The sequence below is a fragment of the Coturnix japonica genome, chromosome 20 (genome assembly GCF_001577835.2).
Source record: "Coturnix japonica isolate 7356 chromosome 20, Coturnix japonica 2.1, whole genome shotgun sequence".
NCBI classification, from domain to species: Eukaryota; Metazoa; Chordata; class Aves; order Galliformes; family Phasianidae; genus Coturnix; species Coturnix japonica.
The window spans coordinates 5,665,661-5,691,316 of NC_029535.1; the positions used below are offsets into that span (position 1 = coordinate 5,665,661).

A 25,656-nucleotide genomic window follows, 5' to 3' on the forward strand; every position below is an offset into this window, starting at 1 on the left:
CGGCCGGAGCTGGCCCCGCTCATTCTCTTTAGTGTTTGCCCTGTACCCGCCGCTCCCTCCGCCGTCGCCCCCCGGCCCCCCCCGGGACCCGGCCCATGGACTGAGCCGCCCGCTGGCCCGCCCCGCAGCCGGCCCGGGAGCCGCAGCCCAGGCAGCCAGGTGAGGGGGAGGCGGCCCGGGCTCCCCCCGGTAGCGGGGCGGGGGGTGGCGGCGGGGCCTAGCGAGGCCCTGGGGAGGGGCCCGGCTCCGCTGTCCCCCCGCCCCGCTCCGGGCCCTGCCCAGCTGAGGGGGGAACGGGCAGGTGGCGGGGGGGGCCGCCCCAAAGAGCCGCAACGGGAGCGGCCCCTGCCCTGCCCGCCGATAACAACGGGGGGATCCCGGTAGCACCCACCGGGAGGTGACAGCGGGCGGAACGGCGCCTGCCCTCGGCCCGGCCCTGTCCCGTTTCAGCGTGTGCGGACGATGGTGACCGCCCTCGGAGCGGGGCTGTGTGAGCCGGGGGCTCTCGGGGTGCTGCTCCTCAGGAGCCGCCCGACCCCTCCGGTTGGTGTCAGCACAGCAGCCCGCAGCCTTCACCCCGCGGACATCGCGGCGCTCACCCCTTGGAGGCGGTGGGCAGTGCTGCTTTGCTGCCCGCGGGCCCCGTGCTCTCCTATGGCTGCCCCCCGGTCCCGGTCGGTTGCAGTGATGATGTTTCCCCGTTCCTTGCTCTCGTCACGTAGTTTCTCAGGAGCCGTGGTAGCAACAAGTTCTTGTCGCATCCTTATTGCTCTCTGCCCCGTTTGTGCTCTGTGTGGGGTGGTGCTGTCGCTGGGAGCAGTGACAGCCGCTTCTCGTCGATCTGTATTTTGGGGTGGTTTTTTTTGGGTCCATTTTCTGACAGGTTAAAGGCAAACCTGGAAGAACGTCATTGGGAATTGATAGGCAGCGAGGTGTATCAATAGCAGTGAAATGAGATACCTGCATGGAAGGCCCCTGCCTGCTTTTAGGGCAGTATATTTAAAGAAGTTCTTAAATCCTACCGATGACACACGACCTCAGTGCGCAGCTGCTCCGTCCATGCTGACAGATCATTACTTTCTAAAAACCTTTTCACAGTGAGTTTTGACGACACAGCGATGGCTGTGATGGAGCAGAGCGTCCCTGATTTGTCCATTTATCATCTTGCAATGAGATATCGTGGTACCAAGCAACAAATCTGTGTGCTCAGACTGCTCTGGAGGTGGTAGCTGTCATAACTTAAGCAGATGACCATCACATCCTGGTGAAAGCTTTAGGATTAAATAGTTACAATTGTTTCTGCACGTACCTTTTTCTGATATTGGCTCAGAATTTCATTTCAAAGCTGCTCTGAAGTGTTTTATCACAGAATCATAGGACGGCCTGGGTTCAAAAGGACCACAATGATCATTTAGTTTCACCCCCCCCTGCTGTGTGCAGGGTTGCCAACCACCAGAGCAGGTGAGATAACAATTCTTTGTGATTACTTTAAGTAGACTCTTTCAGCAGTGATTTGTTCTGAGGACAACACGAACTTTCACAAGTGTTTAACATTGTGCTGTCTGGAATCCTTGCTGGGGTTCCTTATTGTGTGAGAGTTCTTGGAGATGTGGCTGGAGCCACGGAGCAGATCTGTGTGTGGTTACCATGTGAGCTGTAATTAGTAACTGTGGCTCTCTGACCTGTCGTACTTCTGGGAGCAGCAAGCAAATATGAAGTGCAGCACCCAGCTGGAAGCAGCCATGTGAGTGAGCGTTCATCTTTGTTGGTGATCACCTCATCACCTTCTAGTTGATTCTCTTGCACTGTTTGGAGCTGTCTGGTTTATGTGCACATCTGTCAGCTCCCTTCTGCTCCTTCAGGTTTTACTTTCAAGTCGTAGCTCTTCATCAGCTTTCTCTAATTCATGACCCGTTCCATTGCTTCTGAACTCTCGTGTCTTATGGAGTTTTATCTTAGAAAGAACAGCAGCTTTCTCTTCAACGAGTGCTGGTTTTGAGATGGTCCTACCCAGATGCTATAGAACAAGATTTGTTGAAGATGAAGGCGCTGCTCAGCTGTGTTTTACGTGCTGTGTAAATAGCCTCGGGTCTATAAAGTTTGAAGTATTGTTTATCTTTATTGGTAGAGTGTATTTATTTACAGTTCAGTTGTAAATGACCAAGTGTTGTTGATGCTGTTACAGAAGCCAAGTGCTTTAGGATTTCATGCTATATACACAGAGCTACTGCTGTGCATTTTTGAGATCTATGTTAGGAAATGAACCATCTCAGCAAACCTGTTGGAATTTGTGGAGATGTGTGTTGCCCCCAAGTGAGTATGCAACAAAAGAAGGAGGTTCTGCCACCATATCTGAGTTATTTAAAGTTCCTTTAGAAAAGGCTGGAGGAATGGAGTTGTTCTGAAGGGTATTTTGCCCAGCAGTGATGGATGCACAGCAGCCTTCCTCAGTCTGAAGCAACGGGTGGCAGCGTGGCTGGACCAGTGGCTGCTCTGCTGTAGGTGACCGTAGGTGTGTGCTGGGCTGGGCTGCCCCAGTCAGAGAGTGCAGTGCCAGAGGGGGAGGCAGTGAGTGCTGTGTATCCCATGGGTCATTGTTTTGGTTGTCTGGATCCCACCTGGGTACTTGCATCTCTTGGTAGAGTTCAGGCTTGGGCTTTTTTTGGTCTCTGTTGAGTGGATGCATTTCAGGGAACCGTCCTGCTTGGTGAACAACCTGTCAGTAATGAGGAAAATGAATCACCTTTGCTCTGCAACTGAAGGGGCAGCAGCTGTTCAGGTGCCTTGTGTTGTGAAACATCCCATTTCAGAAGGAGTTTTTTTGTTTAGATCCTTGTTTTCTGTAACAAAACTCTTTCTTGGTTATTGTCTATGACACAATTTTTAGCTGCTCATCTCAATCTGTAATTTGTGTCCTGATGGGTTTGTCTGGTATCAGTTTCTCATTCCCCTCTGCTCTTGTACCTAAAAGGCCCCTGTCTGCTGCTGGCAGCTCATGAATTGGTGCACAGAAGGTTTTAATGAGATATGCCTGCAAGCTGTGATAGGCGGCTTAATGGCATGTGGTTACGTGTGGCACTCCAGATGTGCATGTCCTAGAGAACAGAACACCTTCACATCTTCTGCTACTGACAGTGAATAAAATATATTCTTTGGGAACTCGGTCTCTGTTGTGTTCTCAGCTGGCCACTCGGCGCTTGGAGCACATCTGTGGTACATCATTGTGAGATCCTCTTTTTCCTAACCTGATCTTTGAGCTGCAGTTGCTGCCCCTCAATGATGGGGAAGGACTGGTGCTGGTGTTGCATCTGTTTGCAGTGGCAGCTCTGAGGCCTCATTCCAAGTGTGTGTTTGTCAATTACTTCAAGTTTGCCAACAGTTCATCTCCATCACCCACAGTGATATGGTGCGTTGCAGTCCTTACTATTAGAAAGTTCTGTCTCCATGTATGTTTAAGCCTGCCACATCTTGCTCTGTCACTTCAGGCATGGAGAAAGATTATTCCTTTCCACCCCAAGAGCTGTGTTGTGCTTGTGGGCTGCTGTTGTCAGCCCCAGCTTGTCAACCCCTCCTCTTCAGCATATGTGAGCCCAAATCCATCCATGTTTCTTATAGGATATACTTCTCTAAAGCTCAGAGGGCCACCTGCTTTCCCTGCTTTATTATTTATTGCTAACCGGGTCCATATTTGTCTCAAGGTGTGGTACCCATGTAGTATGGATGCAGTGCTCCAGCTGAGGGCTCAGTAACACTGATTTGGAGTCATGGGCTGCTTCTCAGGCTGTTCTGCTTCAGGATGATGGTTGCTTTTTACAGAACAGGCTTGGAATTTGCCTTTTTCTGTATCCTCCTCTGTTCGCAGGGTCTGCTGATGACTGGTTACAGCTCTAGGATTCATTGTAGGGTTTTAAAACAACTCAAGCAAATTGAAGACCTCGTGCATCCTGTTTCTCTTCTAATCTTAATCAAGGTTGGGGCCTTACCTGCTGTGCTGCTGGTAGTAACGCTACTGTACTACTGGACACCTGTGTGCAGTTGGCTTTAGTCATGGAAAAGGATTAAACACTTTGTGCTATATTTTTAAGCAGAATAAAACAATGTTTTGATTTCCATTTAGAACAGTCCACGCAAATGATGGATTTCATATTTAGCCCCCAAAAAAGATTAGGAAGCTTCTAGTAAGGTTGGTTTTTTTGTCTGAGGGAAATCATTCTGTGATGTTTGCTGTAGGCTTTTGTGGAGCCAAGTGCTAACTCTCTCTTTTTTCTTCTAGGGATTCTCCGTCATAAATACCCTATTCACAACTAAATCCAAATCTCCCCTGACTGGATCTTCTAAAGGTACAGGAAACTTACTTAAAACGCTCGAGTTTCTTACTTTTTACTTGCATTATATTAAAGAAAGCTCATGTTGTGGTAAAGTGTGATGATCCCCAGGAAGTGTCTGTTATGTGACCCTGTGGCTTTTATGTGCAGCACTTTGATAGTTATGATACAGGAAAAAAAAACACAAAAACACAAGAAAATTTGAGGATTATCATGAGGACAATATTGAGACAGGCAATAAAATTTAAAATACCGATGTCTGATTTAGCAGAAATAAGTATGTAAAGGTGGGAAATGAGTGAGTTATGTGATTTACAATGGTATGTGTAACATGTGAGTTTGTTCATCTATCTGTCACTCTTAGCTTGTAGGTCCCAGCAGTGTCACAAGTACTGCATAGGGGTTGGGTGATCTGTAGTAATGTTTGTCTTTATGTGTGAAGTAGTTGTTAACCTCTGATTACATGGGAAAATCACCTGCTCATGGGAAAAGCCCTGTAACTGAATGTTCGATTAAGTGCAGTAAGTTCTTTTATCCTACTGAAGTATTTCACACAGACCGACATCAGTTCCATAAGCAACACGAGTAACTGAGAAATTAGAAGTGAAGTCTTGATTTGCTTTGTCAGAGTGTGCTTTGACGTGGCTTGTAGGAAGGAGCTAAATGTTTTCTGTTTTAAAGAAAACGATATGGAATCATAGAATGGCTTGGGTTGAAAAGGACCACAATGATCATTCATTTTCAACCTCTCTGCTATGTGCAGAGTTGCCAACCACCAGACCAGGCTGCCCAGAGCCACATCCAGCCTGGCCTTATATGTTTGTATATGCCAACTTGTAGCATGTGGTCTTGTAATTTGCTATGCAGGGTCTAAAAACTCTTGAAATAGTTGTGAATGGGTGATAACTTGCTGGATGTTGATTATACTTTTTGTTTAGAATATAAAAACATGAGATCGGTGAGTGAAGAGGAAATCAGAGAATCGGAGTGTGACAATGATGTACGAGTTGATGTAGAAAGAAGCATTAAGTGTACTTAGTGCCAACAGGTTAAAATGATACATCAATTGGGAGAGGTTTATTGTCACAGCATTTTAGCTGTTTCCCTGGTAATAAATTTCTGTTCAGCTGTGGAAAATGCCTGGCGTGCCCAGCTCTCAGCTACTTGAATGTGGTGGGGATAAACCTTGTACTATGGGGTGTTCTGCAGGTCCCAGATTTCTGTTCCAAGTAAAGTTTAACTGGTTGATTCCTTAACGTTTCAGTTCTGTTAGACATTGCTGCTGCTGCTTCTTCCACCTTTAGAATGAGTCATGGAAAGGAACACTCACGTGATCCCATTGAGTGTTTTCTTTCTTGTTATATTAATAGTCCCAGAGGCCAAATATTTGCACAGAAGTTCTGGTCATCGAATCCTGGTTACATATGTAACTGTAGAGTATTTCGCAAAGAAGAGTGGGAGGGACTATTGGCGTCTTACAGATGCTTAAAGTAAGCTGTGCTGAAACTTGTGGTACCCAACTCCTCTGGAAGTCTTTGGATTCCCAGCAGGTACAGGAAGGCTGAACTCTTCCCATTTTTGACTTGTCAGGCTGGAGGATGGTGTGTGTTGAGCTCTGGGAGATGTGCTTCAAAGCCACATTTAAACACGGCCGAGCAGCCAGACTGTCAGAGAAGCTGGGCAGTTGTTCCCACGCTGAGAACAAACGTGTTGTGAGCGATGGATGTGTCTGCAGTGACCTTTTTTTTTTTGTCTGGTTGTGGAATGTGAACAGCTGAAGCCTATTCTCAGTTGGGTTGGTTTCCAAAACTTTGTTGTTTTAAGCACTAGGATGTGAGTTTAAGTCTCCGGAGATTTTGTGAATAGTGCCTGAATTGTTTGCCCTGAATGTTATTCTAATTAGAGGTGTTCAAAAAGAAGCTTTTTTGGACTGGATGACTTTATCTCGTGATACAGCGAGATCTGGATAGAAAATAGTCCAGACTGTCTTGGTGTGAGGCTCTTCAGTATTCTGCAGTAAATATAGCAAGTGAACTAATAGTATTCTTGTTGGGGCCTTTCTTTCTTGGAATAAAAACAGAAAGGGATCAGCATTAAGGTTTGCCAGTATCATGAGAGTGAAATAGGATGAAGGGAAGAATAAGTCGTAGAAGTTAGTAACGTTTTTAAAGCTGAACTGCTGAGCGTAGTGTTCTCTCTTTACACAGAATAATGTTGGATTTTGCTCTAAAGCACATACTGACATCCTTGAAACAGTTGCTGTGAGTAGACATCTGTGGTTGTAGAATGTCTGTGCTGTTCTGTGGATAGGTTGATAGAATTCAGTTTGTGTTCTGCAGTAGCAGCAGTTTTCTTTGCATCCAGGAGCCTGAGACATGGAGCAGAATGGTGGTTTAAAGTATCCCGTACTAAGCTGTTTCTGGAATGAGGAGTTGTGCTTTAATGCCATTTTTAATCACCAACCACAGTTTATACAGTTGATTTATGAACCCATGTCATGGTTTTGTAATGTTGCTGTCAATATTCCACATCATAACATCATGAGCAGTATGAGTTGAAATTCCACATTCCCTACAAACACACGATTGCAAGGAAAAGAATAATGTCCTACTTTAGAAATGAAGCATTTCTAGGCAGAGTTCTGAGAAAAATGTTCAAGACTTCTTTTCCAGCACAATCGGAAAGATCCCGGTGTTACTGACTTCTAACCCCAACATGTTGGTGTTCTCAGAGCACAGGGATCACAAATTGGTGAATTTCAGTTGCTGCACCTCAGCAGTAAATAATCATTCACTTCTTATAGGACTACAAGATTATGTATTCATTTGTTGCAATTGTATTATATTGGAGTATGCTCAGAGTTTCTAGTAATGCTCCTGGGAATGGAACGTAGCTATTATAAAATGATTACCCCAGAGTCTTAGTCTACATATTTTTGATCCTTGTCTTTCAATTTCTTTGAGCTCTTTCAGATAGGATTCCCCAGTGCCTTTTTCACAGTTACAAGGCACCCTAATGCTCACTTTGATAGTCAAATATAGCATTTACTTTGAGTATAGGGGATGTAATAGATCTTGTGAGCTAACGAGGTCCTCTGAAGTAATTTTCCTGTCTAGTGAAAAACAAAGCTATCCAGCCAGCAGTGTGGTAAGCCTGATGTGTTTGTGGTAGTTCTTCAAAGCTAAAATATTCCAGATGGCAGATTGGTTCATACGTGTTGCCTTCTGTAGCTTTTTTTCTGACCAGATAAAATCTTCGTAAGAGGTCATTATCTGAGTTCTCCCCTCTGAATTGTTCTTTCAGTACCAAACTAAAAGCTTCAGTGTGACTCACAGCTGCTCCTCTTACACTGGCAAAGCCCATTCATATGTCCAGAAATTGAGGCTTACTGAGCACTTGTGGAGTTGTGTTGCTACTAAGAGCTCCCCAGTGGTATCTGGAGCAGTGATTTCACTTGTACCCTTCATCTGTAATTATGTCAGGGGGGAAAAAAAACCAATCCCTTTGTTTGATGCTTTGATAATAAAGTCTGTGGCAGATGAGTGTGTGCATCCATGTGTGTGCGTTTGTGTGTGAAATGGATTTACTTGGCTGTGAAATTTATTTTGAACAAATTGATATGTGGATGGTAAGTGGATATGGACAGCTGAGCTCTGGCAGCAAAGATAGCCTCAAAGTGGCAACCTCCTAGTGTATATTTAGGTTTAACTGTCTGAGCACGAAGATAATGTTGCATCCATGTGTAATAGAAATCTAACACTGATTTGTCAGTGGAGGAAGGACCTATCACGGTATTTCACTATGCTGCAAGTACATTGCTTGGAGGCGTTTTTGTCTTCCATGAACATGTTGCCTATGAACACACTCAACCCTTGTTTACAGGACTGTAAGGCTGAGTAACTCTAAACTGATAGCTTGGAACTGTAACTGACACTTGGTGACACAAGTAGAAGTATCCTTCAAAATGTATGTCACTTACAAACTTTATAAGCTCTTACACCTTTTTTTTTTCCCCACCAGTAGCTATTTCAGCATTTTTCTGCTACACATCAGTTGTGCTCCCTTGTAAACGATCAGCTGCTCTGTTTAGTGATCCTGGAAAAAAACAAACAAACAGAAGTACATCTTTATTAAGAAAAGGACACATTCTGAAGGATTTCTCCATAGAGGATACATTTGTTGCTTGTCCTTCCAAGTTAATTTTTTTTTCATTTTTACTTGAAGTGTAATGTGTTCATGTCAGTTGCTCTGTGCTCACTGTATAAGCAGTGGTTATCAGTTTAGGTAACGGGATTTGCTTTGTAAGGTGACTCAGTGTTGTAGCAGAGTCAGGAAGTTAAATAAGCAAGCATAAATAAGACTCTTATACTGCCTTTAGAGTTTAGAGATTTAAATGTGCTATTAAAACTGGATGTCTGAGAGTTACTGCATACCAATTGGGAACAATGGCTGCTTGATTTAATGCTCCCCTTTTTGCTAACTGAGAAATAATTTCAGCAGGTTGTTATTTAGTGAATGCTAAACATACAATATTAACTTTTCTCCTTCTATCTTTATGTTTTAGGTCAGCAATTCGGTTCCGCTGCACAGAGTTTGCCTGCATTCAAAACTGTTTACCTACAGTAACTTGGTCTGGTTGGAAGTGAACATGTCTCAAGTTCAAATTCAGAATCCTGCTGCTGCCCTTGCAGGGAGCCAGATGTTGAATAAGAATCCGTCTCTTTCACAGCCACTGAGTATTCCTTCTACTACTAGTTCTTTGCCCTCTGAAAATGCAGGTAGACCTATCCAAAATTCTGCTTTACCCTCTGCATCTGTTACATCTACCAATGCAGCTGCAGGTGAGATTGAGAATCTGTTAATAGATATTATTATAGAATATGTAAATAGATGTATGTATTCTTGATGTCTTGGACCAATGAATATTGTAAAAGTAATATTTATCATGCTCCAGCAGCTTGTAATGTTTGCTACACACTGAACGGAGTCTGTCTTGAGGCAGACAGAAGCACTATTTTGCATGGAATTCTGTTTGTAATACTGAAAAATACTTAACATTTTCATGTGCTGCTTGTGGGTCCCAAAGTTGTTCAGGGAATGTGCTGTTGCTGTTTTGGTTAATGACCAGAACTATCCAATATAGTGAACGTATTTCTGGGGGGTATTAATGCTAAGAAAATGTAGGATTTTTATTTAAAATGATTGTAGATTTCATTTATACCTGATCATTTATATGATATATGTAATCTTTCAGCTCCTTCTAACATGGCAAACCCCAAAGAGAAAACCCCAATGTGTCTGGTAAATGAGTTAGCCCGTTTCAATAGAATTCAACCCCAGTATAAGCTTCTGAGTGAGCAAGGTCCAGCTCATTCAAAGGTACCTATTCATATAAGTTTCTCATTTCTCTCTTGTACTTCTTTTAGTGGAAAAACAAAGTATATGCCTTTAGTTGTAAATCAGATGAGCTTGTCTTACTAATCATCAGGTATTTGGAAAACAAAGACTTTAGTATATATTTTTTGATGCCTGAAGTACAATACAATTGAACAGTGCTGAACATACATCTGGTACAAAACAGTGATATTAGCAAAAGAATATCTTGTCCGTAATGGTGGGGATTATGGAAATGCCGAAGACAAGCCAGTGTGTGGTGTTCATCCGATATCACTGCAATCCTGCACAAAGATCGTGTGTTGAAAGCCCAGTAATATGCAGCTTGTTTAGTGTTCTGTTTACCCATAGAGAGAGAATTTCTAAGGGATACAGTAAATATAGAAGCAATTTGTGCTACTTCAAAGTACAACAAAGATGTGAGTTTTAACGCTATTAAGCTTTTTAATTCTCATTGGAGGTCTTTATTGGAAGGTCTACTGAGGTCAATGTATGCAAGGAAAATCAGCCTGGGCTACATCTATTTAATCTGACACCATCTCCTTAAGGTGTTGTCTGGAACAGTGTTAGTGTTGTATGCTAGAGGAATTGCCTTTGATGTGGGTAATGCTGAGAATTAAAATCTTTCAACCCAAATATGTATAATGTCAGCTTCAGTGTGCAAAGCAGGCAAGGTTTGCCTTTGCAAAAAGTAATGGAATAGCATTCAGAGCATCTGTTCACTTGTTTTCATTCTGATTGAAATTAAATTTCATTTAATTACCAGAGAGACTTTGGCTTTCTGTTGTCTGATTAATTTGTGAAAATTTAGAGCAATGTATATCCTTCCTTATCTCATGTAAAGAGAAGTGTCACACCATTACTCTATAATCAGACAGGTTTGCGCCCACCTGGGGCCATGCAGGAGGTTTTTTAGTGCAATGTGAACTTATCATTCCTCAAACTATTGGTAAATACAGCTTATTAAAAAGCCAAGGTGTTAAAGCAGCAAGTTGTTGGGGAATAAGGTCTGATTGCCAAGGCAGCTGTTCTGATGGATGTTGACGTACCATCTATCCACATTGTAGTCACCTCTGTATGCAATGCCTCTTTTGTTTTATAGCCTGTATGATCTCATGCAACATGCAGGATAGTGCTAGCTGCAGTTTTCTGAAATTCTTAGTTAAGTAATCAGGGATATCTTGTAGATGTCCCAAATGTTTAAAGTGTGTAGTTGACATAGTAGTTAAGGATTGGATACAGTCTTCTCAACTTTTGCATCAGTAAAAGACTCACAGTTCCATGGAAGACAGTCTAATAAATGTTGTAAATTCTGAACCCACTCATAGTAAGAAATGTTTTCTATTTCTCAGGTGTTTACAGTGCAGCTGACTCTCGGGGACCAGCACTGGGAAGCTGAAGGAACTAGTATTAAAAAAGCGCAACATGCAGCAGCTGCCAAAGCCTTGGAAGGGACAAAGTTCCCTAAACCTACAGCTCGTCCATCTCGTAGTGAAGGCAAGAATCCAGGTATATCCCTTAAAACTTTCCTTTACGTTTATGTGGCTTTTCTTTATCAGATGAGAATGTTAAGTCAGTTATTCATCCAATTGAAGTCGGCACAGAGCAAAATGTTTAGAGCCATCAGCAGCAATATACCTTCCTTGTCAAAAGGCAGATTGAAGTTTGAAAGGGAAGAGTCATTAAAAACCCTTGTTAGTTGTTGAATACAGGAAGAAATACTCAGTCATTCTTAGTAAACAACAGAAGCAGAGGATATATGTAGCATGTCTGTTAATGCATCATGTGTATCTTCTTTGTTTTCCAAATACGAAAGGCAAAATCTAGTCTTCCTTTTCTGTTAGGAGACAGGATGAGAGTTTGTATTGCTGCAGTCTCTAGTTGGACAATCCTTTATTTCCTTTTTATTTAGACAGTGTAACCCCCACAGTGGAGTTGAATGCACTTTGCATGAAGCTGGGGAAGAAACCTCTGTATAAACCTATTGATCCTTATACGGGGATGAGATCCACTTACAACTATACAATGAGAGGTGGTACTTATCCTCCACGGTATGTATTGTTTAATTTTGGGGTTTTGCAGTCTGTTGTCTTTGAACTTCTCTATTCATCTGATGTCATCTGAAAACTATCGAAAAATGCAATGTCCCTTAAATACAAATTCAGCTTGAAAGACAGACTGAGGCAAAAAGGTTTTGAGAAATACGCTCCGTGTAAAACTGCAGTTTGTCTTAATGGTTTTGTCTTTGGGGGGAGGGGAATGTGAAGGAACTGAAGCAGATGATGAAGTGTTTTGAAGGACACTCAGATATATTTGGCTTCATGAAGGGAATACCTAATATTTCTTGCATTTCCTTTCTGTGTAGAAACATTTAGATGTCTTTTTATTAAAATTAACTGTTTAAGTTGCAGATTCAGCATAAAGTATGTTCTGAGCACTGAAATGAAGAGTTCAGAGCTTGCAGGATTAACAGCTTTGTCAAAGCATCGTTATATTGTTTTAGTTTATTATAAAATATTGTACAACAAAAAATGTTAACAGTCTCCTTTACTTATATCTCCCTAGAATCTTTTAGACTTGGCTTTTTAATACTCATGCTTATGTGCTGAGTAGTGATTACTGATAGCCAAGGGATTCTTCCACATATATGTTTCTGTAGGTTTTCTTTATAGGCCAAACTATTTACTTATTTACGTTTATCTCTTTATAGGTACTTTTACCCATTTCCTGTTGGGCCTTTACTTTATCAAGTTGAGCTTTCAATTGGGGGGCAACAGTTTCATGGGAAAGGAAGAACAAGACAAGCTGCTAAGCATGATGCAGCTGCTAAAGCACTGAAAGTTCTGCAGAATGAGCCCTTGCCTGAGAAACCAGAGGTGGGAATGGATTAAGTGTTTTAAGCATAAATTGTTAAGATCGTTGTAGATGTTTTATCTACATTGTAGATGTAGATTATTGTAGATGTTTTTCCAAATTGAGAGGAAGATTGTAGTTATGGAATTGAATTCCATGTAGGAATGTTTATGTACTTGTGTCACTGGAAACAATTGGATTAAAATAGTAATAATTTTCTATAGAACTAGAAGTTTCCCAAATTAAGTTTTATTAATTCTTTTGCTGCAGTGTTTTTTCACAGCAGTGCTTTAGGCCTCTTGTCAGATGTAATAAGCAGTGGAGCTTATATAGGGAGCAGTATCTTACCAGGTACAGATAATATGCAAACTTCTGAAGAAATCTAAGCGGGGCAGTTAGATTCCAGTACAGACAACACAGGGATCAGACACAGGTTTCCTTCCTGGGCAGAATTTCTGTGTGATTACAGAATGAACAACAGAACATAAAGAAGAACCTACAGGCAGTCCATGGAAGTAGTAAAGTTGTGCACAACTTTTAACAGAAATAATAAGAAGCAAAATTGTGTCCCTTCATATATTTAAGGTTGTTTGACATCTCATTCCAAGATCCCTGCTTTTTATTTTATTTTCATTTATTTAATGTGCTTTAGGTGGGAAGTCTCACTGTGTGCACACGAGTATCTGGAGCTGAGGTGACTTTGTGCAACCTCTCCATATGTGTTGAGTGACTTCTCTACCCAAAGCTCTCAGCGTAGGGAGTTTGTTGGTTACAGAGTCTGACTGGGGGAGGGGAAAGAAAGAAAACAGGCAATTAGGCAAGAATGTCACTAGGAGTCTCAGACAGATTTAAAAAAAAAAAAGTGGGAATTACCAGAAATTAGTGAGGGAACTCAGAGAATATGTTGTGAAGCCAACAGATATCGAATTAAAAATATATGGAGCTGGTCAGAGTGTGGGTGGTCAGGGACAAGCTGGGGGTCTTCAGCAGGTGAGATCAAGCCTGAGGGAGATATTTTCTTTCAGCACAGGAGGACCCCAGATTTCTAAGTATAGTCATTCTCTGTCACTGATCCATAATAATTGCTTTTCGCACTCGTCCTATAAGATGTCCCGCTGTCTGTGGAAGTTTGTGTACTGGACCCAAGGAGTCCAACTCTGCAGAAAATCATGGGATCACAACTGAATTCATTTCTGTTCACTTCTTTAGAAAAACTTATGTGCAAGTGACTTTTCGAGTATTTGTAAAGTTGTTTAAAGCTGAGTAACATGGTCTTCACAACGCATGCTGTACTTCTACATGATCACGTATTCTTTACTATAGGTTGTCTCTTCCAATGTAAATAGTGTGAATTGAGAGATGAGGGAAGTAAACCTAAAGGGTTCCTCTTCTTGTTTGCTTATTTTAAGGACATGACCAGGAAATTGCTATTGTGAGTTATACAAGAGATTACAAGAACAGAGAACTATTTTATGAATAGAACAGCTGTAGGCTCCCTGTAATGTGTTTTGACTCTGCTATACATATGCTGGGCAGGTCACTTGAAGTACACTTTCACAAGAAACATGGATTTGTCTTTTTATTTTCATTTATTTATGCTCGACTTCTACTAAGTGAACATTAAGAGATGCAGGTGTGCTTAAAGAGAGCAATCCTTTGAACAGAACACTGTTTTACAAAAGGCACTCAAACTAGATCTTAAATTTGGTACTTCAGTACCAAGCTCATTAATATTTGTGATTCTGGAATGTTATGGCTTTGGGGTATGTCTGAGGGAGTTACTATCTTTGAAACAGCTTTTTTGCACCAGACAAGATGAAGAGAAAATAAGGAATATTTTAACACTAAGTGAATGCTGTTCAGTGAGGCAAGATTGCTGAAGGATGCAGCAGTGTAAGATCCTAGGAAATTCCACTACATGTGCATACAATGAAGGCATTTAAGCTCTTTTATAAGCAGACATAGTCCTGATGCTTCTACTTGTCACTTGATGTTGTCAGTAATTATTCTTTTAAACATGCTTAATTTTCATGGATCCTGTTAGCGTGTGTCTATGTATAAAATGTGCAACCTTGAGCTCCTCTAATTTTAGCCAGAAAATATTCAATACTGAAGCATAAATCATTGAGTAAAATGAGTAGATTTAAAGCATAAGAATAACCATTTACCATACTTTCTTAGAGCACAAATCTGGAAGCTATGTCAGGAGAAGGATTGTAATAAAATTTGCTCTCAGCTGGCCAGAGCACTGCCTGAGCAAGTGATCTAATTTTAAGTTGTCTGTGCTTTGAGCAGGAGTCTATAGTAGGAAATCTCCAAAGGATCATTCCAACCTAAATTAGTCTGACTGGATTTCAGACACACTGACAAGGAGGCAGAACTGCATATTCAGAGACAGAAGTAATAAAGGCTAGATTTAAAGCTTGGAAAGCAACGTTTTTCTTAACTTTAACATGGAAGAAAATGTTGATAGCTCTGTTAAAATCAAAGTAGTTCTCATCAGCAATTTCCATAATTTGCTTGTAAGCAATCCTTGAGGAAGTACATGTTGAAAGACTTCCTAGAAAAGGCGGAATCTCTTTTAAAGGAGTATATTACTTTTGCAGTTTGTTTAGGAGCTTCTTAACCTATAATATTTTTTTGTTTCATTATTACTTTTTCAATTGATAGATGGGGAATCTAATAATTTGATAAAAGCAAAATGGAGGTTTGTTTGTGGTCTCATTCTGATTTAGAGGCCTGGATTCCTTGGAGAGGAACGTGTATGTGTAAGCTACTTTAAAAGCAGACTTTATAGATGATCTGCCTCAGCATTGTTGGGAAAGAGGAAGAAGGTGGGGGTGTGATTATCTTTGCTTTATAAAGTAAACTGATCCGGAATTGAAGTGGAGGCAAAATAATTGGTGAATGAGCCATAGTCTGTTTTGATATTAATTTACACTTTTTAAATAAAAACACTGAGAAAAATACCTGTTTTCAACCATTTGAACAGACTTGAAATATGCAAAGAATATACAAAAGTAATATAGCAGGTAATTTCATACTATATTTTTGTTTTGTTTTGGAAGTGTTTTAAATGGAAAAGTAATCCAATGAAGAGAGGCCCTGGTCATCTTGGCAAGGAAAAATGTGGGAATTTCACAAGCTGGAATATATCTGGGATTACAAGGAAGGGAAAGATGTTTGTAATTAAAGTGATTGTGCAAAGGTTTCTGTAGTAAAGCCAGTGACAGATCATTCCTAGCAATGCTATCAGTAATGTGCTGTAACGCACTAATAAAATAAGCTCTTAAGAGTTCAAATACTTTTTCTGGGATTATGATGCTATTCATTTCTAACCTACCACTTGCATTAGAAATAGATTTTAGAACATGATGGTGGGGATTTTTGCTGCCAGTAGTCAATCTTTTACCCTCACTGTGCCTCCTGATGAGATGTAGCTTGTGGTTCTTGGAGCTTAGGTGCTGCCTGTGCATTTCTTGTGTGCTGCAGTGTGCTTTACTCCTATGGGAGTGGTGCCATCATGTGGTCTTGGTTTTCACAGACCTGGAGGTTGCTCTGTGTATTGGAAGATCAGAAATGTTAGGTGTTATCATAGGAACCACATAAAATCTGATGGATGCAAGGAAGGAGAGTATGTATTTTGTTCAGAGATTGGAAGAGGCTGCTTTGAATGGTGGGAATCAAACATAAACGCCCTTCATGTTCTGATCTAACTTGTTAGTAACAGGTACTGAGGATGCTTGCTACCATCAAAGCTAGATTTAATCAGTAAAGCTCTCTAGCATATTTCTGCTGCTTCAATAAAATATTTAAATCATTTTTGTTTGCTGGTTGCACAACCAGTATTGCAGTTTAATATAATTGGTGTAATTGTTGCTATTCATCTTTATCATAATCTTTCCTATATCACTGCTGAACACTTAGTCTTAAAATTTCTCTGTTGCTGTTACCGTGCCTCTTAGTTCATGTTGATACCAACATCAGTGAAGACGTTTTTGGAATCACAATATTTTACCGGGAAATACATAGAAGTGCCTGTAGGTAAGCTCCAGTTGGCACTCTGTCCTTCTAGCAAGGTGTAAGATATCAGAGATATAAGGTATTTGCTTTAAGGCAAGTTTCTGACAGTGTGCTCCTCAGTCATAGATGAAGAACTTGCAGGAGTGCAAGTTGAATGACAGGTGTATGCCAAGGTCTGATAAGTCATTCTTTATTCAAATAGGTCCTATTCTCAGAATCTTCATTTTTTCTGGCCTTTCTCTTATCTGATACTGTCTTAGTGCTTTTGGTACAAATGTCCAATCAGCATATGAAAACTGTATTTCATAAAGGTACTTCCATTTGGAAAGCAGTTCATTTAATGCTTCAATTTCTTGTTCTTTAGATAGATTTTAAACCTATTGGCCCATATTCCATTTATAGTTTTTTCTCCTATCATGAGCACATGAAAATAAGGAGGTATGCTAGCTTTTACCCATACACCTTAAAAGAGCTTCCTAAATTTCAGGTCTGTAGTACGTGTGCTGCATTTTTGCACATTCATGTAAAATGGCAGTAAAAGTTAAACTACTTAAACAATTTGAGAGTTCAATAAACTGGTTGGATTAATCAAATTCAATTTAATAGGATCTTTATTTTAAATAGAGTATGCTTCTTTTAGGTTAACGGAAAAGAACCAGATGATGAAAATCTCAATAAATCTGAAATAAGCCAAGTTTTTGAGATTGCACTTAAAAGGAACTTGCCTGTGAATTTTGAGGTATGTTTATTTTACAAGCTCTAGATCTGTTTTCATTAGAAAATTAAGGCTACACATTAAGTAGAGTCTTTTCTAGGTAACCCAAACAACTGACTTAAACATGCCTTGTTAGTTGTGAGTACATGTTCATTTTTGACAGTCACCCCGATTGTCTCAGAGTTTGTAAGGTTAAGTGATGAAAGAAATCCACCTGTTCACCAAGTCATGCACTAAAATCATAGCATGAGTGAACAGCTGTGCTGTGGTTGTCCGTGCAATCTTCTCCAAGTTTTGTTTTTTATTAAATCAGTATTACAATGGAAAAAAAAATGAAACACAACCCCACATGAAAGATTAGAACACTGGAGCACGAAGTCAAGGCAGAAGGGAGTAACTTGCTCTGAAGGAGCTTATTTATGGAAGTATTTTCTTAACTGAGCACTGATGTGGACTACCCGCAAGTCGCAGAATCTTACAGATAGGTTTCTTTTCTTGCCATGAGGTGACCTCATGTGCATCTTACTTTCCTTTCCCTTTGGCCTGGCTGCTTGCTGCCTCTTTGCCCCTCCTTGATCATTTAGTTACCTTAAATCAGTAGCTTCAATAGGAGCATCTTAATTGCACTAAAATATTAATTCATTGTGTTGCCTTCCTGTGCTGGCAGAATCACATTTCAATCAATTATATGAATGATTACAATAAAAAAATGTAGTTGTGTGCAACTAAATTGCTTTTTAAACTGTTTTATGAAATTTTACGTGAGTATTCCAGTTATTACAGATTGGCATGAACATCACCAGTAAAAATATACTGTCACAAAAGCCAGTTGTGGGTGGAAGCTCTCAATTCATTTTTATGTTTTGACTCTGAATGTTCTGAAGCATGATTTGTTAGGAGTGAAGTTAAGAGTAAATCTGTAGAAAGCAGCTAGCACTTAAATGGTTCCAGAGTTACTGTTTTCTGAGTTAAATTGCTGGATCCCGAGTAATGGCTTTCTCAGTGATGTTCTGTTATTGTAACATAATGTATGAGGTGATGTTATCTGCATGGAAGTTGACAGTGAAATAGAACAGTCATTTTGAAGGAGTAAATAAGCAAGATGGGTTCATGACTGTAATATGTAAATAATGTTTATGGCTTGCTGCATCTGGTCTTCTAACATTGATTTATTTGGGTGGGATTATGTTATTAGAGGATGATTTAAATAGTCTCTATGAATTTTATCAGAATTTAATATCTGTTTATCCATAGTGCTTTAGAGAATTTTGCTATAAACAATGTACCGTGCCATTTTTAATAAGTGTTTATCACGCTTTCACTCAGTTTTTCCCTCTGAAACAGGTGACCAAGGAAAGTGGTCCCCCCCATATGAAGAGCTTTGTAACCAAGGTGTCAGTTGGAGAATTCATGGGTGAAGGTGAAGGAAAGAGCAAGAAGATCTCAAAGAAAAACGCTGCAATAGCAGTCCTAGAAGAACTGAAAAAATTGCCGCCCCTTCCTACGGTTGAGAAAATGAAGCCACGAATCAAAAAGAAAACAAAATCAATAGTGAAGGTAAGAGACAATCTAACTGCTGTAAGTCATCACACGACAGACGTTTCTTAGTCAATTATAAACACTCTTAGACTGCGTAACGTTTATCATCATTTTGATGCTGCAAAAGAATGTTTTGCTCCCACTGGGAGCAAATGGGGTTCTGTCAATATTTTTACAACAGTTCGTAATAAATTCAGGATGAAAGAGAAACCATGTAAAAGAGTGAACAGTACCTAAAAAACATGCTTTGACTTTCAATCCTTAGCACAGGGTTTTGCATGACTTTTACCTTCTACAAACTCTCCTGCATGCCTGTCCTTTCCAACACATGATAAGAATTTCTGAAACTGTTTCCAGTGGTAGGTTCTATATGGTCAACTATGATAGCAGAGCCAAATAAATTGGGTGCTTCTCCATGGCTGCAGTGGTATTTTGTTAAGTAATTTTGGTTTTAGTTTGTTTTTAATTCAGAAAATAAGGAGTTCAGTGGCTTTGTTTTCCTGACTCAAACATTCACAAATTTTGGCTTATATCCTGAACATTTTTCTTGTATAGCTGCAGACAAGTCCAGAATATGGTCAAGGCATGAATCCCATTAGCAGACTTGCCCAGATACAGCAGGCCAAGAAAGAGAAGGAACCAGAGTACATGCTCATCACAGAACGCGGTCTTCCAAGACGCAGGGAATTTGTTATGCAGGTTTGTATGTTGACTTGAGAAATTTAGTTGCTTGGCTGTGATGTTTCTTTTTGTCGTTGTTGTTGGCTTGTTGTGATGACAGTGTGATGATGATATTCAGAATGGATAGGATTACAGCCAAATTTGCATTGAATTTGTTACAGAAATATTAGTAAATTCCACCAGATATTTAATTCTTCATTTTTTCCTTCCTGTGTGTTGCCTTGGAGTACAATGCTTTCTGCATTCTTTATTGTGAATTCCATTAGTATGGTAGTTTTCTGGTGTTGACTATCTGCCAGCCTCTACTAATGATGTCCTCCAGCCCTCTCTTATATTCTGGAAAAAGCAGAAAAATTAGTTCCTTTCCAGTACATTAGGAAAAATTGCTAAACGGGTAACTTCAGCTTGAAAAACTGAATCCACTGTGATGCCAGTTTTGAGCATTTAGATTGGTGCCAGCATGTTATGATGAAATACAACTGACTATGCTATTTCTGTTTGCTATTTTGTGCTTGGAAGGCAGTGATTGGAGATAATAAGGAACATATTAATTGTTGCTTAAAATAATGGTTTGAACTATCTCATGACTTGTGCTGTATTGAAGATGCAGGTGAACAGGGAGTGAATCTGAAGATTCAATCCTAAGCTTAAGATTTTACTTGCTCTTTCTTCCTCTTCTGTCTAGGTGAAGGTTGGTGTACACACAGCCGAAGGAATGGGCACAAACAAAAAGGTTGCTAAACGTAATGCAGCAGAAAATATGTTGGAAATTTTAGGTTTCAAGATCCCTCAACCTCAGCCTCCAAAACCAGCATTAAAGACAGAAGAGAAGGTAATATTCTTTGAATACTGACCACAGAGTTTAAACAGTAGCAGCTTTGCAAGACAATTTGCAACAGTAAATGTATAGTAAAGTCATGCCTTCTGCAGTGGTCAGGAAACCATTTTGGATACATCAGGGATTCAACTTTGCAAGCAAATGTAAGTCTCATCAGAAGGCTCAGTTTAAATGTATTTTCCAGGGAATGGTTCAGTATGAGTTATTTTAACTGGCTAATAATGGTATCTACTCCTCAATAGCTGCATTCCTAATAAAACTTCAGTAACTTGTAGATGGCTTTATTCATTCAATAAGAATTACTGAATTTGTCTTTTCTTTATAGGTATATGAGAGTAGAGAGATATTTGAATAGTAATTCTTCAGTAAAATTTTGACAAGTCATGGCCATGTTTTGAAAACTTTAACACTTGAGGGGAAAAAATGTTTTTAAAGGCATATTGTTTGACCTCATTTCTTTATTTCTAAGACACCAGTGAAGAAAACAGGTGATGGAAGAAAAGTAACTTTCTTCGAGCCGGGCTCTGAAGAGACTTCAACTAGTAAGTAACCTTACTGAAAGAAGCACAGCCCTGATGCATTTCCCTGTCCCTTAAAAGCATCATTCAACATGCTGTAATAAGCAGAAGAGTTGGGCCAATTTCTGTGTGAGGAAAAGGTAGAGAGAGGAGGAGAGATTAGTCTCTTTGACTTAGGAGAAAGTTTCTCTGGTATCCAGTCCAGGTGAGGATGGGAGCAGATTCCCTGGAAAAGCGATGCAGTTTGTGTCTCCTGGGGTTAGTGTTCCAGATTTGGAGGAATAGTTGCAATAAGCAAGCTCTGTATTGGTGGTACCTTTCTTCTCCTCAGGTAATAAAGAAGACGAGTTTAGGATGCCTTATCTCAGTCATCAGCAGCTTCCCGCTGGAATTCTTCCCATGGTCCCTGAGGTTGCACAAGCTGTAGGAGCCAGTCAAGGACACCACACCAAAGAATTCAATAGGGCAGCCCCAAATCCTGCCAAGGCGACTGTAACAGCAATGATTGCTAGAGAGCTATTATATGGTGGTACTTCTCCTACTGCTGAGACCATATTAAAAAATAACAACTCATCAGGCCATGTGCCCCACGGACCACTTACCAGGCCCTCTGAACAGCTGGACTATCTTTCCAATGTTCAAGGAATCCAGGTAAACATTCAGTTTTCAAGAGTTCTTCCAGAGCTATCAAAACTGATGCAACTTGTTTTAAAGCATTTTAGTTCTGCTGGTGACTAATGTTCATGTAAACACTTCATCTACAAAATATACTGAATTTTACAGCTTTTTTTTTAATTATTATTTTGTTGCTAAATATGCACTATATGCTACATCCTCTGGCTCAGTTCAGTGCTGGTGTGTAGGGTCTGAAAAGAAGAAAAATGAAAGTAGTGTTTTCTGTCATGATGTGGGAATATAATGTGAACTCAGGGTTTTTTTGAAAACTTGATGCATTCACACTGCCATAAACCGTGCATTTACTTTAGTCCCTTTCATTAGAATAGCATTTAATTTCCTATATTGATACTTTATTGATATTGTTCTTAATAATAAGAGCTTCATCAATTTAGAAGTGTAACAGGAAAAAAATTCAGGTAGCAGTGAGTTGAATAAATAATTATTATGCAGCAGTTGTAATCCAGAAGGCTTGCAGCTCCTGTGATTACTCACAATTATTGTTACAACTGAAGTAAAGCTCAGAAGTAAATGGTTCTGTTGGCTGACAGGGGATGAGTAAAAGTAGAGTTTGGTTTCATATGTGGGCAAATAATCTTTAGCAGTTGTGATGTGTTATTTCTTATATTTGGCTAACTGAAAAGAACTAAATGATTCTCTTTTCTTCAGGTTGAATATAAAGACTTTCCAAAAAATAACAAGAACGAGTTTGTGTCTCTTATAAACTGTTCCTCTCAGCCACCACTGATCAGCCATGGAATTGGAAAGGATGTAGAGTCTTGTCACGATATGGTATGATGACTTTTACTGAAATGCTTTCCTTTTTGTCTTCAATAAGCTCAGTGATACAGCAGGTAGAACAGGATTCTGTTACTGTCAGATAATAATTAAATGCTGTACAATTCCCTGAATATTTTTGTCAAACACATTACAGATAGCTGAATTAACTGATGAATAATATCAACATCTAACTTAAATAACCTTTAACATGCTTAATGAATGCTAATAATTGTGGTTTACAGGAAGTACTTCATGGCAGAAGTTTATTTCCTTTGGTGTCTAGTGGTGACTAGACCACAGGCTAAAGCAAGAGTTTGTAATATGTAAATACATGTAAAAAACTGGTTTTACTGATTTTTAGACTCAACATTTTGGGGTTTTTTTTTTTGCAATAATTTTATAATAGCTATATTTTGTTAGTGTTCCCTTTGATCTTTGTTACTTAGTTTTGATGCCCATCTCTATATCCTGCTGTAAAGAGCTACTGGAAGACTAAGCACACAAGTCAGTGTAATAGGTGAAGGGAAAAGGACAGCAGCATTCAAGCTTAACCATTGTAATGTGGTAGATGTGAGGACAATCCTGGGCTGATGTGAGAGCATTCCCATGTTCAGATATTCAGCTTTCACTAATAAATGTGCCATAACAAACTGAGTGTTTTGAAGAGGTGTAACTGAAATTGATCTGAACAAAACTGAAAAATCTTTTCAATTATTAAAGGAAGTAACTTTTGCCTTAACCACATTAACAAAATACACTTATTTTATGCAGTTATGTGTGCCCTGTTTGTACTCTTATACCTCAGTCTTTTTTTTTTTCTTATTCTATGGAGGACTTTTTGGTTCTGCGTATTTTGATGTCCTTACCCAAGTACTGTACAGATGGAGCCATTAATAATTCTGTCTTTTTCTATGATATTGATAGTACTGCTGAATTAATGTTTCCCTGTTGCTAAAACAAATGTTGTGGGAATCCTCTAGTCACGGTACCATTCTGTTGTTTATTGGAGTAAAATCAAATTCTACACCATTTAATATTTTCTGCCATAATTCTGATTCTTCAAAAATATATTGCTGAAATTAGAATGCTTACTTTGAGTCCCAGTCCCCACTTCACTAAACAAATGAAATGAAATCCAGTTGGATTGTTGGATGTTGCTTCTTTTCTTTAGGCTGCATTGAACATTTTGAAGTTGCTGTCTGAGCTGGACCAACAAAACACAGAGATGCCAAGAACAGGAAATGGACCAATGTCTGTGTGAGTGTGACCCATTGACTTTCCCTTGTATTATTGGAAACCTGTAACCCCAAGATAAACAAATAAAATATGAGGGTTTTTTTCTTTGCCAGAGAAGTTAAAATACCAAGGGCTGTTACCTTCCTGAGAAGGACGAGAGGGTAGGTTTTATGATCCAGCTTGTAATTTTCTTGTAATGTCAAATGCAAGTTACTAAGCTTAATGCTAGAGCAAGTGGATAAAGTGTGATGGCTGTGATACACAGGAATTTTGACTGTGATATCTCTGCTTAAATTAGTTACATGTATTTGTAAATATTGTGATGTTTTTTCTGTATTAGAGCAGCCTCTAGAAATTTCCTGTGTGTAAATTGTAATCTCTGTTTAGATTTCACAGCTTGCTCGCATAATAAATGGTGTGGGAGCGGGAGGGGGGGGAGGAAAGGGTTGTAAATTTGTCTTCTACCAGAAAAAATAAAGTGGCTTTTTGTTCTGTCATTTAGAAAACAAGGTACCAAAAAAATGGAATCAGCAGAATGCTGATTGATTAAAAACTGAGGCCGGTTGCATGTAAGCAGATTGTCATCTGCACCACAAGTTCTCTGTATCAGATTTAGAAGTGTCTTGTTAGAGGAAGTGGTGCTTTATCTCATAAGTAACAGATGTTTCCTCATTCGCAGATGTGTGAAACAAGAAATGGAAAGTGACCCTCTTCTCAAACCGGCTAACTCAAACACTTTGGGACAAACACTGGACAGCACTGCCTAAAAAGGCTTTTGACTGGACCCAAACATGAAAGCACCAGAGAAAATCAAATGCTTCCTATTAATGTAACCTGTTTTAGAGTGCTACAGTCTTTACGACCTACTGTAGTGTCTAAATCATAACTGTTGCTTTTTCTTCAAACAGTGATAAATTTTTTAGTTTCATTATGTTGTTTTGATTGAAATGACACTATAAATTTTTCATTTAAAAGTTTCTTAATTGTATCTAGGACAATAGCACAGTTTAGAAACTTTGTCTTCTGAGACTGACGTTATCTGTGAACTAACTTGGGAAGATCATATCCATGTATGTGGTTATTTTGCTTTTATTGAAATAGAAAGTTTCTCTGCAAACAAATTGTGTGCCCACTATTTTTAAGAACTCCAGTATTTTCTCAAACCTGGTGTAATTACCCAATGGTTGAATGAATTATAACAATTCAGGAATTTTAAACTTTGATCATATTTGGTTAATTTCTAGTTTTGTTGAGTTAGGGGTATGGGAACTTGAATGCAACGTGACTGTAAGTGATCTCTGATCTGTGTTTTAGAGACTGTGTGTATAGATGACACACAGCTCACTACATTACAGGATATGATCTCAATGTATAAAACCGCAGATTGATTTTCCTTGAGTGCTTTATACTGTTTAATTACATCTCCATGTAGGGCTGAAAAAAATTACCTATGTTTATATATAAACTGTGTTGCTTTTGATGTTGTGTTATTGCGCACTGAACTGTGTGCAATAAAGTATTTGCATATGGTCCAGGTAAAGCACGATAGCCTTGCAAGTTAAGTACTGCTTCAGTTCATTGTTTACGCTGGAATTTTTTCTCCCCATGGAATGTAAGTAAAACGTAGTGTTTGTCACCAATAAATGGTAATACTAAATTTTTTTGGGGTTAATTTATTCTTGTATGCCACTACAGGGGCTGCTTTTTTTTATACGATCTGTAATTCTTGTGACATAGTACGGGCGGTATTGTAAAGCTATGGCGTAACTGTACAATGATTATCAACAACATATAAATAATTACTATTTAGCGATGTGGAGAATGTGAAATATTGGCAAGGTCAAGGAAATTCAAAAGTAAAGTAGGTACATTTTGTAATGTGTGCCACAGTGTATTAGTGCAACTGTATTCATGGGAGCTTAAGCTAACCTTATGATTATGGCAGGAAACCTGGCGCAACAGGTTGGAAAGATTTTAAAGTTTAAGTCTCTACTTTCAAGTTTCCTTGTTTGCTTGTAATCTGAGTCATAACCTTGCCTTGCACCTAGTAACTCTGGGGAAGTAGTACTTTAAGAAATG

General features: G+C 39.5%; 1 protein-coding gene across 11 annotated transcripts; it reads left to right on the plus strand.

Annotated features, from left to right (window-relative positions):
• Nucleotides 1-25,237, plus strand: STAU1 (staufen double-stranded RNA binding protein 1). Of its 11 annotated transcripts, none has more exons than XM_015881631.2 (17): nt 1-159; nt 4,274-4,340; nt 8,890-9,166; nt 9,580-9,704; nt 11,072-11,228; nt 11,632-11,770; nt 12,430-12,595; nt 17,236-17,334; nt 18,637-18,867; nt 19,405-19,548; nt 20,216-20,362; nt 20,838-20,910; nt 21,218-21,537; nt 22,231-22,353; nt 23,513-23,598; nt 23,691-23,738; nt 24,257-25,237. In XM_015881631.2, exons 3-17 carry the CDS (start codon nt 8,974-8,976, stop codon nt 24,342-24,344), a joined length of 2,139 nt encoding a protein of 712 aa, XP_015737117.1. In that variant the 5' UTR covers nt 1-159; nt 4,274-4,340; nt 8,890-8,973; the 3' UTR covers nt 24,345-25,237. The 11 variants fall into 11 exon arrangements, with proteins under 11 accessions (XP_015737117.1, XP_032304423.1, XP_015737123.1 ...); XM_032448532.1 differs by having other exon boundaries at nt 2-159; nt 23,513-23,596; nt 23,696-23,738; nt 24,257-25,234; XM_015881637.2 differs by having other exon boundaries at nt 2-159; nt 24,271-24,407.
• Nucleotides 25,238-25,656: the final 419 nt, after the last annotated feature.